This window comes from Podarcis raffonei, chromosome 4 (assembly GCF_027172205.1).
Source record: "Podarcis raffonei isolate rPodRaf1 chromosome 4, rPodRaf1.pri, whole genome shotgun sequence".
NCBI classification, from domain to species: Eukaryota; Metazoa; Chordata; class Lepidosauria; order Squamata; family Lacertidae; genus Podarcis; species Podarcis raffonei.
In genome coordinates, this window is record NC_070605.1 from 7,975,608 (window position 1) to 7,990,528 (window position 14,921).

At 48.9% G+C, this 14,921-nt stretch overlaps 3 protein-coding genes across 3 annotated transcripts in view; 2 read left to right on the forward strand and 1 right to left on the reverse strand.

The window, feature by feature from the left end:
• Nucleotides 1–14,921, forward strand: part of POLD3 (DNA polymerase delta 3, accessory subunit) — a 240,208-nt gene that overhangs the window by 209,243 nt on the left and 16,044 nt on the right. The window lies entirely within an intron of this gene.
• Nucleotides 1–14,921, reverse strand: part of PPME1 (protein phosphatase methylesterase 1) — a 252,123-nt gene that overhangs the window by 117,368 nt on the left and 119,834 nt on the right. The gene's annotated exons all lie outside the window — the stretch shown is intronic.
• On the forward strand, nucleotides 3,122–5,784 carry LOC128412227 (sialidase-3-like). The gene is made up of 2 exons (XM_053385105.1): nucleotides 3,122–3,798; nucleotides 4,766–5,784. Exons 1-2 carry the CDS (start codon nucleotides 3,598–3,600, stop codon nucleotides 5,747–5,749), a joined length of 1,185 nt encoding a protein of 394 aa, XP_053241080.1. The 5' UTR covers nucleotides 3,122–3,597; the 3' UTR covers nucleotides 5,750–5,784.

Here is a 14,921-nt window from a genome sequence, read left to right on the forward strand (position 1 = left end):
GGCGCGGGGGAGGACAACCGAATTGGGCGGCTACCCCCGAATTATTCCCCCATTATTCTCACCCTTTATGCGAGGAAATGAACTATTTCTGCCCCCAGCACCCGCTCACAACAACCACAGCATCCCAAGCGTGTAAGGGGGTCGTTTCAGGGCTCGCTTTTAAAACTGCATTTTGCAGGCGACGTGGGTGGAAAGGGAGAAAGAGATATAGAAAGAAAGATGCGCGGAGCCGGAGGAAGAGTCAGAAGGGAGGGAGGCAGGTTGCAGGGGTGCAGACCCACAATTATTTCTTCATTCCTGTGTGTGTGTGTGTGTGTGTGTGTGTGTGAGAGAGAGAGAGAGAGAGAGAGAGAGAGAGAGGGAGGGAGGGAGGGAGGGACCGTGCTGTGAAGCTGCTATCAGGATGCCAAGACCTTTGTTGATTTATTTATGCACAGAGGCTGGATTTGTGCATTTAAGACTATAGCTTTTCACAGGACAGGCCCACGTGTCCATAACCCCCGCTGGTGGGGCTGGTGGTTTATTTAGTTTTTAATTATTTCTCTCTCTCTCTCAAAAAAAAGAATGTCCTAACCTAACCTGAATACTGCTTTCTGCCTGAGGGGCAATTAGAGATAATCATAGCATTCTAGAGTCGGGTGGTTTCTTTAAAAAAAAAAATGTTTTCAGAGCAAAAAGAAAGGCCTGCCCAGTCCATAAAACTAGGGGGATAAAGAACCCCAGTCAAAATCCCATTTAGAGAATATACCTCTTCAGCAGGAAATGATTTCCCCTCCGCACATCCTCAAATCTGAGATGCTTTGCAGTACTCCTCTAGCACAGAGTAACAGCAGAGCCCCTTCTCCAAATCCCAGAGCCTTCTTTGCAGCACTTCCTATGTGGTCCATTAAGCTGCAATAGATTCTTCTTCCCCTGTTTGTGTGTCTTGCAAGCAGTCCCATTAAACCATGGGTAGGCAAACTAAGCCCCAGGGCCCGGATCCGGCCCAGTCACCTTCTCAATCCGGCCCACGGACGGTCTGGGAATCAGTGTGTTTTTACATGAGTAGAATGTGTCCTTTTATTTAAAACGCATTCCTGGGTTATTTGTGGGGCCTGCCTGGCGTTTTTACATGAGCAGAATGTGTGCTTTTATTTAAAATGCACCTCTGGGTTATTTGTGGGGCATAGGAATTCGTTCACCCCCCAAAAAATATAGTCTGGCCCCCCACAAGGCCTGAGGAACAGTGGACCGGCCCCCTGCTGAAAAAGTTTGCTGACCCCTGCATTAAACAATCTCCCCTCTTCGCCCCCTTCCCCCAAATGCAGAAAACCAGTATGCTCTTAAAGATCAACCTGCTGTCCAGTTCCCTGGTCCACCAAGTTTCGTACCTGCAGCCCCCGCCCTTGCACCCACCCTGGGACCAGTTTCTACACTGTGACTGTTTTAAATGTACTTCTTTGCATTACATATTTGTATTACATATGTACTTCTTTGTATTACATATGTACTTCTTTGTATTACATATTTTTATATCCCTCCTGGGGCAACAGTAAATGGCTTTTCCATGCGCTCTGGTTTCCATCAGTGTCCTGTTGCACCAGAAGCGGTTTCATAGAATCATAGAATCATAGAGTTGGAAGAGACCACAAGGGCCATCGAGTCCAACACCCTGCCAAGCAGGAAACACCATCAGAGCACTCCTGACATATGGTTGTCAAGCCTCTGCTTAAAGCTCTTACTGTCAGGAAGTTCTTCCTTGTGTTTAGGTGGAATTTTCTTTCTTGTAGTTTGGATCCATTGCTCCGTGTCCGCTTCTCTGGAGCAGCAGAAAACAACCTTTCTCCCTCCTCTATGTGACATCCTTTTATATATTTGAACATGGCTATCATATCACCCCTTAACCTCCTCTTCTCCAGGCTAAACATGCCCAGCTCCCTTAGCCGTTCCTCATAAGGCATCGTTTCCAGGCCTTTGACCATTTTGGTTGCCCTCCTCTGGACACGTTCCAGTTTGTCAGTGTCCTTCTTGAACTGTGGTGCCCAGAACTGGACACAGTACTCCAGGTGAGGTCTGACCAGAGCAGAATACAGTGGCACTATTACTTCCCTTGATCTAGATGCTATACTCCTATTGATGCAGCCCAGAATTGCATTGGCTTTTTTAGCTGCCGCGTCACACTGTTGGCTCATGTCAAGTTTGTGGTCAACCAAGACTCCTAGATCCTTTTCACATGTACTGCTCTCAAGCCAGGTGTCACCCATCTTGTATTTGTGCCTCTCATTTTTTTTGCCCAAGTGCAATAGTTTACATTTCTCCCTGTTAAAATTCATCTTGTTTGTTTTGGCCCAGTTCTCTAATCTGTCAAGGTCGTTTTGAAGTGTGATCCTGTCCTCTGAGGAGTTAGCCACCCCTCCCAGTTTGGTGTCATCTGCAAATTTGATCAGGATGCCCTTGAGTCCATCATCCAAGTCGTTGATAAAGATGTTGAATAAGACCGGGCCCAAGACAGAACCCTGTGGCACCCCACTAGTCACTCTTCTCCAGGATGAAGAGGAACCATTGATGAGCACCCTTTGGGTTCGGTCAGTCAGCCAGTTACAAATCCACTGAGTGGTAGCATAGTCAAGATCTCATTTTACCAGCTTCTTTACAAGAATACCATGGGGCACCTTGTCAATTGCCTTGCTGAAATCAAGGTAGGCTACATCCACTGCGTTCCCTTCATCTACCAGGCTTGTAATTCTGTCAAAAAATGAGATCAGGTTAGTCTGACATGACTTATTTTTCAGAAATCCATGCTGACTATTGGTGATCACAGCATTCCTTTCTAGGTGCTCACAGACTGTTTGCTTAACAATCTTCTCCAGAATCTTCCCTGGTATTGATGTCAGACTGACTGGGCGGTAATTATTTGGGTCCTCTCTTTCCCCCTTTTTGAAAATAGGGACAACATTTGCCCTCCTCCAGTCTGCCAGGACTTCGCCTGTTCTCCAGGAATTCTCAATGACTGCCAGTGGTTCTGAGATCACATCTGCCAGTTCTTTTAATACTCTTGGATGCAGTTCATCTGGCCCTGGAGACTTGAATACATCTAAACTAGCCAAGTATTCTTGGTTTAGTCCTGCTGGCCACATGACCTGGAAAGCTGTCTGTGGACAAACGCCAGCTCCCTTGGCCTGAAAGCGAAATGAGAGCCGCAACCCCATAGTTGACTTTGACTGGACTTAACCGCCATGGGGTCCTTTACCTACACCTTCCACTAGTTCAGACATCATGGGAGCATATGTGGAAATAAGATTTTAATTTTTTTTTGCCCCAACATGCATCGCTTTACGCTTGTTTGCGTTGAATTGCGTTTGCAATTTTACCGCCCATTCACGGAGCGTGGAGAGGTCCTATTGGAGCTCTTCACGATCTCTTTTTGGTTTAGCACCGTCGATTTAGTATCATCAGCAAACACGGCCACCTCACTGCTCTCTCCTTTCTCTAGATCAATTATGAACAAATTAAAAAGCAGCAGTCCCAATACCGATTCTCGGAGACTCCACTGTAGTCTCTCCATTGGAAAAACTGTCCATTCTTCTTACCTCTCTTTTTCTACCACGCTCAGGAAACATGGCCCAAGTTGGTTCAGGGAAGACGGTTCTTTTCCACCAGGAAGACCCAAAAGGTCTCACCTACCGCATCCCAGCTCTCCTCTACCTGCCGTCTGAGTCTACTTTCCTGGCATTTGCTGAGGAGCGCTCAACGCCCAGAGACGAAAATGCCAAGTTCCTGGTGATGAGACGAGGGCGAAAGGAAGGAATGTCTGTTCAGGTAACACCAAGAGCAGAAAGCGTAACCGAGCTATATTTCATTCCATAATTCTCTTCTTTCTTCCTATATACATAAAATATAAGGCTGTCATCACGCAGCAGTTCATGTGGCCACCAATATGTGGCCAAACCAACTCCAGTGTGAAAAAAGGGTGGCAGGTGGCCCAGGTGAGCTGTTTAATGGTGCTCTGTGAAGTTCCTGGTAACAAGGTGACAAGGTGTTCCAGGTAACACCAGGTGCAGGAAATGTGATTGTGCTTTTCCTGATTTGTCATTGTGCGTAGCATTTGAGTTGGGTTCCAGGTACAAAAGTATTGCCAGGAAAGAGGATTGGCTTGGAACTGACCGCCCAAGGAAGTGTCTTGAAATCATTGTGGACAGCTTCTCTGACTCCTTTCAATCTGAAATGTTAGTTGACCTGGCAATGATGTTTGTTTTAAACTCATCTTCTTTTTTATTAATGTTTTAAGTGGCAAATTTAACAGAGAATAAATGAATAAATGTTTATAAATAATATTAGTACCAGTATTAGTACCAATAATCATTTGAACTGTGGCCAATTTCAGAATTCCAGAAAATTCCATAATGGCTTCATTGGTAAACACCTCTTGCTTAAATACAACGGCACCTTGCCAGCTCACATACCTGCGTCATGAAAATGGATTCTGTTTCCTCTGCCTCAGGGAACTCCCCACTGCCGCTAAACACCCTCACACATCATGATTTGCAATATATTGCCAGGTCAAAAATTATGAAACCAAAATCACTATATGGACTGGAAACCGGTTTTTGAGGGTTTCCACCCAGCCCTAAAACACATCATGATTTGTCATATATTGTCAGGACAAAAACTATTCAACCGATATCACGATATAGACTTCAAACCGGTTTTGGATGATATAGGGATACATCACCTGGCTCTAGTGAGAGAACCACCGGCTAACTACTCCATCTTTCTTCCCTTCTAGTGGGGTCCTCAGACGTCTCTGATGGAAGCCACGTTGCCCAACCATCGCACCATGAACCCTTGCCCCGTGGTTGAGAGGAAGAGCGGACGGGTTTTCCTGTTCTTCATCTGCGTGGAGACCCACGTGACGGAACGGCACCAGATCTTCACAGGGAGGAATGCTGCCAGGCTCTGCTACGTCGTCAGCCAAGATGGCGGCCGCACCTGGAGCCAGACGACCGACTTGACGGAGCAGGTGATCGGCAAAAATTTGAGGAACTGGGCCACATTTGCGGTTGGGCCTGGTCACGGCCTGCAGCTGAGTTCCGGGCGCCTGGTGATCCCGGCTTATGCCTATTACATCCACAAGCGATGTTTTGGGCATGCGCTCAACTGCTGGACCAGACCTCATTCCTTCGCGTTCTACAGCGATGACGGCGGGCAGAGTTGGGCCCGAGGACAGCTCCTGATGCACCTGAACACATCCGAGTGCCAAGTTGTGGAGCTGAGCCGCCGGGACGATAGCCCAGTGCTGTACTGCAACGCCCGCAGCCCGGACAGGTACCGGGCCGAGGCTTTCAGCACAGATGGCGGAGAACACTTTGAGGAAGGGTACCTGTCCGAGGACTTGTGTGAGCCGCCCAATGGGTGCCAGGGCAGCGTGGTGAGCTTCTTCCCTCAGCAAGAGGGCAGCTCTTGCTTCTCTCTGGCCTCGCTCGGCAGCACAAAGTCATGGCTGGTGTTCTCTCACCCCACAAACTGTCACAAGCGCTTGGATTTGGGCATCTACCTGAACACGTCCCCGTTGGAAAAAGACTCTTGGCGCCCTCCCTGGGTGCTGTACAAAGGTCCCAGTAGCTACTCGGACCTGGCTGTGTGCCAAGAAGAGGGGAACACACCGGTGTTTGGGTGCTTGTTTGAGTGTGGGGTGCACCATCCCATTGAAGAAATCGCCTTCCAGCTCTTCACCAGTGACGAGCTTTTGAGGAACGTGAGGGAAGGATGATGTTGTGACACTTCTCTCCCTCTCCCCTCCCTCCCTCTCCCCCTCCCTCTCCCCCTCCCTCTCCCCTCCCTCTCCCCCCTCCCCCTCCCCTCTCTCCCCTCCCTCTCCCCCCTCTCTCCCCCTCCCTCTCCCCCTCTCTCCCCCTCTCCCCTCCCTCTCCCCCCTCTTTCTCTCTCCCCTCCCTCTCCCCCTCTCTCCCTCTCCCCTCCCCCTCCCCCTCTCCCTTCCTCCCTCTCTCCCCCCTCTCCCCTCCCTCCCCCCTCTCTCCCTCCCTCTCTCTCCCTCCCTCTCTCCCTCCCTCTATCCTCCTACCTCTCCCTCCCTCCCCCTCTCTCTCCCCTCCCCTCCCTCCCTCTCCCCCTCCCCTCCCTCCCTCCTCCCTCTCCCCCTCCCTCTTCCTCCCTCTCCCCCTCCCTCTCCCCTCCTCTCTCTCCCTCTCCGCCTCCCTCCCTCCCCCTCCCCTCCCTCCCTCTCTCTCTCTCCCAAAGTTTGAGCAAAACTTGAGCGGTGTCCAACACACCTGTTCCATGTTTTTAATGTTTGAAATTTTATTCTGTTTTTAGTGTTCTGTTGGAGCCTCCCAGAGCGGCTGGGGAAACCCAGCCAGGTGGTTGAGGTATAAATAATATATTATTATTATTATTTATTACACTAAAGGAACAAGTGTGTTGGACACTGCCCTTAGCACCCAAGAACAGAACCTGTTCATTCTACTCCAGGCTTCCTCAACCTCGGCCCTCCAGATGTTTTGAGACTACATTTCCCATCATCCCTGACCACTGGTCCTGCTAGCTAGGGATCATGGGAGTTGTAGGCCAAAAACATCTGGAGGGCTAAGGTTGGGGAAGCCTGTTCTCCTCTTTTGCACATCTTGGCAAAGTCATGGGTGTAGGTCTGAGGTGTAGGTCTTCGGAAATGGTCGCTGTTTCTAGTGAACAACAATCGGGTCCTCCAAACTTACCTCATTAGAAAGAGCACAGAAAACCACCTGCTCCATTCAGACACTCGGTGCTTCCATATTCAACAGTTAGTGTGGAAAGATGTCGTTTCATTCACTTAAAATATTGGCAGATACATTCTGTACTTTCCCTGAGGCTCCATCTTTCCTCAGACCACAGAAAGTGTGGGTTTGGGTGATATGATCTCTGCTGATGCGGACACCTTTAGCACTACGCCTCCATCATTGCAAAAGGTGGGGTTTTAAATTCATTTTTATTTATGTAACAATATTTTTATACTGTGTGTGTGTGTGTACACACTATACAGTGGTACCTCGGGTTACATACGCTTCAGTTTACAGACGCTTCAGGTTACAGACTCCGCTAACCCAGAAATAGTACCTCAGCTTAAGAACTTTGCTTTGGGATGAGAAGAGAAATTGTGCTCCAGCGGCGCGGCGGCAGCAGGAGGCCCCATTAGCTAAAGAGGTACCTCAGGTTAAGAACAGTTTCAGGTTAAGAACGGACCTCCAGAATGAAGTAAGTACTTAACCCAAGGTACCACTGTATAGGCATATTCTTCAAGCAGTTCCCCACTCTTGATATATAGAGAGCTGGATAACTTTTGGGTACCAGACAATTTCATACTGGGGCCATCTTTTTACACACCCTGCCATTCTTCAAGGACTTGGAGGAGAGTCCCAAGGGTCTTGGAAAGACTGGGACGAGAACGGAATAGTACTTTGTGCACAGAGTCAGACTATTGGCCTAGTTAGCCTCGGCCCAGTATACCTGAAGGAGCATCTCCACCCCCATCGTCCAGCCCGGACAATGAGGTCCAGCTCAGAGGGCCTTCTGGCAGTTCCCTCCCTGCAAGAAGTGAGGTTACAGGGAACCAGGCAGAGGGCCTTCTCGGTGGTGGCACCCGTCCTGTGGAACGCCCTCCCATCAGATGTCAAGGAAACAAACAACTATCTGACTTTTAGAAGACATCTGAAGGCAGCCCCGTTTAGGGAAGTTTTTAATGTTTGATCTTTTATCGGGTTTTTACTATTCTGTTAGGAGCCGCCCAGAGTGGCTGGGGAAACCCAGCCAGATGGGCGGGGTATAAATAAATTATTATTGTTGATGATGATGTTTATTATCTACACTGAATGTCAGTGGCTCTTCAGCGTTTGAGGCAAAGTTCTCTCTCTCAGCCTCATCTGGAGACGCAGGCGATTGAACTCTGAGCCTTCTGGCCCTGCACGGGACTAAATGTTGGAGCCTTAAGCCAGACCTTTGTGCCAAAATCTTTATACTCAGTTTTGAACTCTTGTGCCAAAACGCTTGCAATCTGCTGTGCTTCTGTTATGTTGGATGAACTCAGCTTGGCTGGAAATGTATTATGTGTCAAACGCTACAAATGTATATCGGTTTTCTACCAGTTTTAACTGTCATGGCTTCCCTCAAAGCGGATGCTAAGATAGGACTGCAAGCAACTTTGCTGAGCTATTTTTAAACAAACCCCAATTTCGGTGCTGTCCTGGTTTCTACTTTTGGAAATGTGGCGACCCTAGCTAAGAGCTTTCTTTGCTTTTTAAGCTAGCAGTGCCGTCAGCATGGGCTGTTTTCCTTGGGTGCCTTTGTCTATTTCACAGTAAGGTCTTATTGTGCTAAAATTATAGCTCAGCCAAATTTGAACAAGCCTTCTCAGCAACCTTCTTCCCTCCCTGGTGCAGCCATGAGGAGGAGATTGGAAGTTGAAGTTTCCATTTGTCTATTGTTTCCTGTGTTATGTCTGAACCTCGAGAAACTGTGGTTGGCCTTAACTGTGGTTTACTGAAACAACCGAACTTCTAAACGTTGTTTATGAAGTTGGCTTGTTTTCCTAAAGCAGTGGCACATTCCCTGTTGCCCACCATCTATGCCTTTGCTTGGTCCAGCTGTATTGCCCAAGTTTCTGGCACCAATGCCAGCCAAATCCCAGGACATTGCACTGTGAGCATGTGGGAAATAAAAGCAGAAGCTGTTAACGAACAATAGCCTACAGAGAATGTGTTTACATAAAATGATCTGCTGTCGGTTCCGTTTTCCGCTTCTTTCTTTTTTTCTGGAGGGGTTTTTGCATACATCATAAACTGTAGAACGCACACTGTATGGCCCAACACCATGTGATGAATCTAAAAATCCTTTTCATGCTACTGGTTAGGAGAAAAACTGGTTTCTTCTCTGGGACAGGAGGAGGGGAAAGCATCATGAGGTTTGTTTTTTATTATTATTATTATTATTAAATATTTTTTATTAAGGATTTTCTTGTTTTACAGAAGTGTAGTGCCTCGTATTTTTTCTTCTTCTTCCATGTAACATTTTTACAAATCCGTTTCATTTGTTGAGGCATTAGGGGGAGAAGAAAAAAGAAAGAAAAAAGAAAGGGGGGTGGAGAGAGGGAAGATGGATGGGGGTGGGGTCGGGTGGCGGTGTTTCTATTATGTTTAATGTATGTAGAGTTTGGTGTCAGCGTTGCTTGTGTTGTTCACTTGTGTTCCTTTGGTGGTGAGAGAGGTTGGGGTTGGCCTAGGGTGTGATTGTTTGCTTGTGATTGGCTGTGGTGATCTTTGTTTTTGTGAGTGAGGTGTGTGTGTGTTTTGGATCAGGTTAGCCATATTGATTTGTATGCTGTTGGTGGATTATTGTCATTGTCCTGTTGGGTTGTGTATGTGATAAAGGGGAGCCATACCGGGGTGAAGGCGTCTTCTTCTGTTTGTCCCTGTGTCAGTTTCAGTTTATTAGTTAATTTTTCTAGTAGGGCTGTTTCCCATACTATTTGGTACCATTGGTCCATGCTTACTCCTGACAGGTCTCTCCAGTGTCTGGTTATGGTGTTCCTGGCTGCTGAGAGCAGGTGGGTTGTGTTGTGACGTGGGGTTTGTGATTTCAGCTCTCTTGACATAATATGCTGGAGACAGTTCTGTAGTAACACTTCTTTATTAAAGCAAACAAGACTGAGAACTGATGAGGGGAGAGCTACATTTATAGGGACAGGGAACTAGCTAGAAAGGATACATTTTGGAGGGAACAATATCAGGCAATCACAGTCCTGCCTTTTGGAGGAAACCAATAAGACAGAGGATCCAAATACAGCAGCTTAAATGAACCAATAGTAGCTGTACCCTCTGGAACCAAAAGGCAGTTACTTTACCCTAATGCAAATACAGACAATAATAATACAGATATAAAATCCTTTGACTCAATACACAACACCCCTCCCCCCCTAGTGAGCACCGCAGACGTAATCTCTCAGGTACTGTGGGGTCCTACAACTTCTACTTGATCTCCTGACAACAGGTGTTGCCGGTTCTGGATTGGATGTTACCTGTGGTGGTGGGGGGGTGCTATAGGGGTTTCGTCAGGAACAGATGGAGTCCCAGACATGGCAGGGTCCCCTACCTGTACCTCGTCATCCTGAGGACTAGCAGACCCTGGTTCATTTGCTGAAGCCCCTGGTGACTGCACCTCTGGGCCATTTTCACTCTGGTCTTGCAGCTCTGCGTTGTTAGCCAGGGATGAATTATCTGACCCCTCCCTGCTGAGCGCCCGGCGCCTCAGCTGATCTATATGTCTCTTCCAAACTTGCCCATTTTCCAAGGTCACATAATAGGACACAGATCCACTAGTCCAGGTGACCACACCAGCCACCCACCGCGAACCTCGTGAATAGTTCCTCACCCAGACCAGATCTTCAGGGGCGAGATGCCTTGTTGTGTCAGTCTCAGCCTGGGGGGTTGCTCTTGAATTACGGTTTGGCATTTTATCGGGGTGGACATAATCCAGCACCGTTACCAGTCTTCTACCCAAGAGCAGCTCAGCTGGCGACTTGCCCGTCGCAGTACACGGCGTCGCATGCTGCAAAAATAACATTCGCGCGATGCGAGCTGACCAGTTACCCTCCATTAAGCACGCAATGGATTCTTTGGCTGTTCTTACCATGCGCTCAGCCTGCCCATTGGAGGATGGGTGAAAGGGCGCGGATGTGACCCCTCTTATGAAGTTATCAGCCAAGAATGCCCTGAATTCTTGGGATACAAAAGCTGCCCCATTATCTGATACAATGGTCTCCGGTAACCCGTGGGTTGCAAACAGCTGCCTCAACACCTTGATTACGGCAGCTGATGCCATGCTAGGGACCATCGCCACTTCTAACCATTTGGAATATGCATTGACGATAACCAAAAAGACCTTCCCCTGGAATGGCCCAGCAAAATCTAAGTGCAGCCGGCTCCAGGGAGATCTGGACTGCTCCCACCAGTGAACTGGTGCTCTGGCCACCTCTGGCCGCACCTCTTGGCATGCCTTGCATGTTCGTACCCATTGTTCTATGTTCTGGTCCATTCCAGGCCACCACACATAGCATCGGGCTAGCGACTTCATCCTGACCATTCCCGGGTGTCCCATGTGAAGCGTCTCAAGAACCCTGTTTCTCAGTGGTGCTGGGATGATCACCCTATCTCCCCACAGGAGACAACCCTTATGCATGGACAACTCGTGCTGCCTTGTCGCATAAGGCCTGAATTTGTCTTCATGCGGACCACCTGGCCACCCCCTCCCCACCCAAGTGAGCACACGGGAGAGAACAGCATCTTTCCTAGTTTTCTCAGCTATATCAGTAGCCGTTACAGGAGCCCCCGGAAGTGTTTCCAGCATCATTATGTGCTCCGCTGAAGCAGGATCCACATTGCTCCCGCCAGGAAGAGGCAATCGACTCAGCGCATCAGCGTGGCACAACCGTTTCCCCGGCACATGGGTCAAGGTGTACTGGAACCCGTTCAGGAATATAGACCAACGCAACATTCTGGGGGAGAGAATTTGTGGCGCTTGTTTGTTCGGGTTGAACAACCCTAACAGTGGTTTGTGGTCCGTTTCAATGGAGAAATGGCGACCATACACATAATCATGGAACTTTTTGATTCCTGCCACAATAGCAAGAGCCTCTTTGTCAATTTGAGCATAGTTGCGCTCCGTGGGCGACAACGTACGGGAATAGAAAGAGATGGGCTTTTCCGACCCATCCGGTTCCCTATGACTCAGCACCGCCCCCAGGCCGTATTGAGAGGCATCACATGCCAGGACCAGCGGCTTCGACTCATCATAATGAGCAAGGACGCTCCTGCTACTCAGCATTCCTCGCAAGGAGTCAAAAGCCTTCTGCTGCCCCTGCCCCCATCGCCACACATTCTTTTTCTGTAACAGTCGATGTAATGGTTCAGCTACCGAAGCTTTCTGGGGTAAGAACAAATGATAAAAGTTAATAAGTCCCAGGAATGACTGCAACTCCGTCTTGTTCTGTGGTCGTGGTGCCTCGATGATGGCCTTAATCTTAGCATCTGTGGGGTGGATGCCTGATGCATCAATTTTAAACCCCAAGAAATCCACAGTTGGCACCCCAAAACTGCATTTTTCCTTTTTTAGTTGCAACCCCACCTCCTTGAACTTGAGCAACACTGCACGGACACGCGCAACCAGTTCCTGTGGGTCTTTTCCAGCGATCAAAACGTCATCAAAAAATGGCAAGACCCCCGGCAGACCTCTTAACAGGCGTTCCATGAACCCTTGAAAAATCCTTGGGGCCACACAAACTCCAAATTGTAATCTGTTAACTCTGAACGCCCCTTTATGTGTGACAATAGTCTGTGCTTCCGCTGGTTGTGGGGTTACTGGCAGCTGTTGGTAGGCTTGTGCCAGGTCAATTTTGGCGAACACCTTGCCCCCAGCCAGTTTAGCCAACAGATGTGATACGACTGGAATGGGATATGAGTTTCCCCTGAGTGCCTTATTGATAGTACATTTGTAATCTGCACAGATCCTGACTTCCCCATTTGCTTTAAGGGGCGTTACGATTGGAGTCTCCCACTTAGCAGAGTCCACGGGTGAGAGAACTCCCTGCTTGACCAATTTATCCAGCTCTGCTTCGATCTTGGGTTGCAGTGCAAATGGCACTCGCCTTGGTTTGAGTCGGATTGGGGCCACCCCAGGGTCCAATTCAAAGTCAACTGGGGTCCCTTTATAACAACCCAGTTTTCCATTAAAGAGACCAGCAAATTCTTTGCATAATGCCTCGCTCATCTCAGGGCAGGTTTGGATTGAATTAAGCCCTGATATACTCAGTCCCAGGGCGGGGAACCAGTCAGTGCCCAGGAGACTGGGGCGACTGCCCTTCGCAATCACCAGTTTGAGCACCGCCTGTTTGTCCCGGAACTGTACTCTCACGGCACACATTCCCATGACATGGATGCGGCCCGCTGAGTATGACTGCAAAGTTGCCGGGAAGGGCTCCAGAGGGGGCAACTTACCCCTGGGGAAGAATGTCCTCGCGGTCTGGTCCGACACGATAGTGAATCCAGATCCGGAGTCCACCTCCATGTCGCACAGCTGACCCTCAATCTTCACCTTGACGTGTGCCTTGCCTTGCGCTGGAAACTGCACGACCCTCCCGTTGATCTCCGTTACGTAGTGGCAGTCCTTTAGAACATGGTTTGCCGTGGACGGTCTGCGATGCTCCAGTCTAGGTGCTCCTGTCGCTCCCAACGCCGCCGATCTACAGACCCTGGCGATGTGACCTGTCTTCCCGCACATCCAGCACAAAGCATCCCGGAAACGACAACTCTTCCGCTCATGGTTTCCGCCACAACCAGGGCACCTGCCTCGGTGATCTTTGTGCACTGTGCAGGCCTGACGCACTGACTCGACCCCACAGACTGGGCTTTGGCTCGGAGTAGCCTCTAGCTCGTCCATGGCATGCGCAACTTCAATCTGTGGCTTAGGGGCCTTGCGACTGGCATCAAGCTCCTCTCTTTCATAATTCTCCGTGGCGGTGGCCTCCTTCAAGGCTGAAGCAAGGGTAACCTCTTCTTTAGCCACGATGCGTCTTCTGGCTTTCTTGCTGCTCAGACCGCCGATAAACCGATCCAGGAGAGTCTCTTCCAGATCTTGGAAGTCGCAGTGCTGAGCGAGCTTCCGCAGTTCAGCTAGGAATGCAGATACAGACTCCCCAGCACGCTGCTGCCTCTTATGAAACTCCAACTGCCGGGCCATCTTGGTCTCAGTAGGCGCCAAATGGCTTGTCAGGCAGGCAAGAATATCTTTGAGAGGTGTCTCACTTAGCTTCGCTGGAGCAAGCAATGCCTTGGCCAGCTTGAAGGTCTCAGACCCACAGTAGCTCAGGAATGTGGCCCTTCTTTTGCTGGCATCGGTGATCCCTTGAGCCACTGCGAAGAACTCGAAGCATTCAACATAGTCTTCCCACGTGTGGGGCTCTGATGGCTGGAAGGGCTCCAATACCCTTGGACTCTCCATTGTCCTGTGGGCAGGGTCGTCTTCTCAGCTGGTCAGTGAGTCTTGTTCTTAGCTACAATCCGGACTCTGAGGCAGGGCTGCGTTTAACCGCTCCTCAGCATTCCGGATCCCACCTTCGTCGCCAGTTGTTGTGACGTGGGGTTTGTGATTTCAGCTCTCTTGACATAATATGCTGGAGACAGTTCTGTAGTAACACTTCTTTATTAAAGCAAACAAGACTGAGAACTGAGGAGGGAAGAGCTACATTTATAGGGACAGGGAACTAGCTAGAAAGGATACATTTTGGAGGGAACAATATCAGGCAATCACAGTCCTGCCTTTTGGAGGAAACCAATAAGACAGAGGATCCAAATACAGCAGCTTAAATGAACGAATAGTAGCTGTACCCTCTGGAACCAAAAGGCAGTTACTTTACCCTAATGCAAATACAGACAATAATAATACAGATATAAAATCCTTTGACTCAATACACAACAGGTTGTGAGTTCTTTGTGGTGTAAATGGGCATTGTTGTCTTGGAAGATGTTTAGTAGGGCCAATTCTGGGGTGATGTCTATTACTTGCTTAGTTATTTTACATATTTCTTGTATGGCTGTTGTCCAGAATAGTTGAATTTTGGGACACTCCCACCACATGTGGGTGTATGTGCCTGTGGAGGTGCACCCTCCCCAGCATTTTGGTGAGGTTCTGGGTTTGTGCCCCGCCCCAAAGCCTGCAGGAACAGGCAGGCTAAAAACTCATTTTTGTGGGCATCCCTTGTTTTATTGCATTGTTCAGCTGCCCAACGTCAAGATTTCAAAATCGTATAAAAGCACTGCAGCACTGAAATGCAACAACCAGTATCAAACAAGTCAAACAAACAGTATCTAACACGGCCGTCTTGCTTCACCAAATGGGGTGAC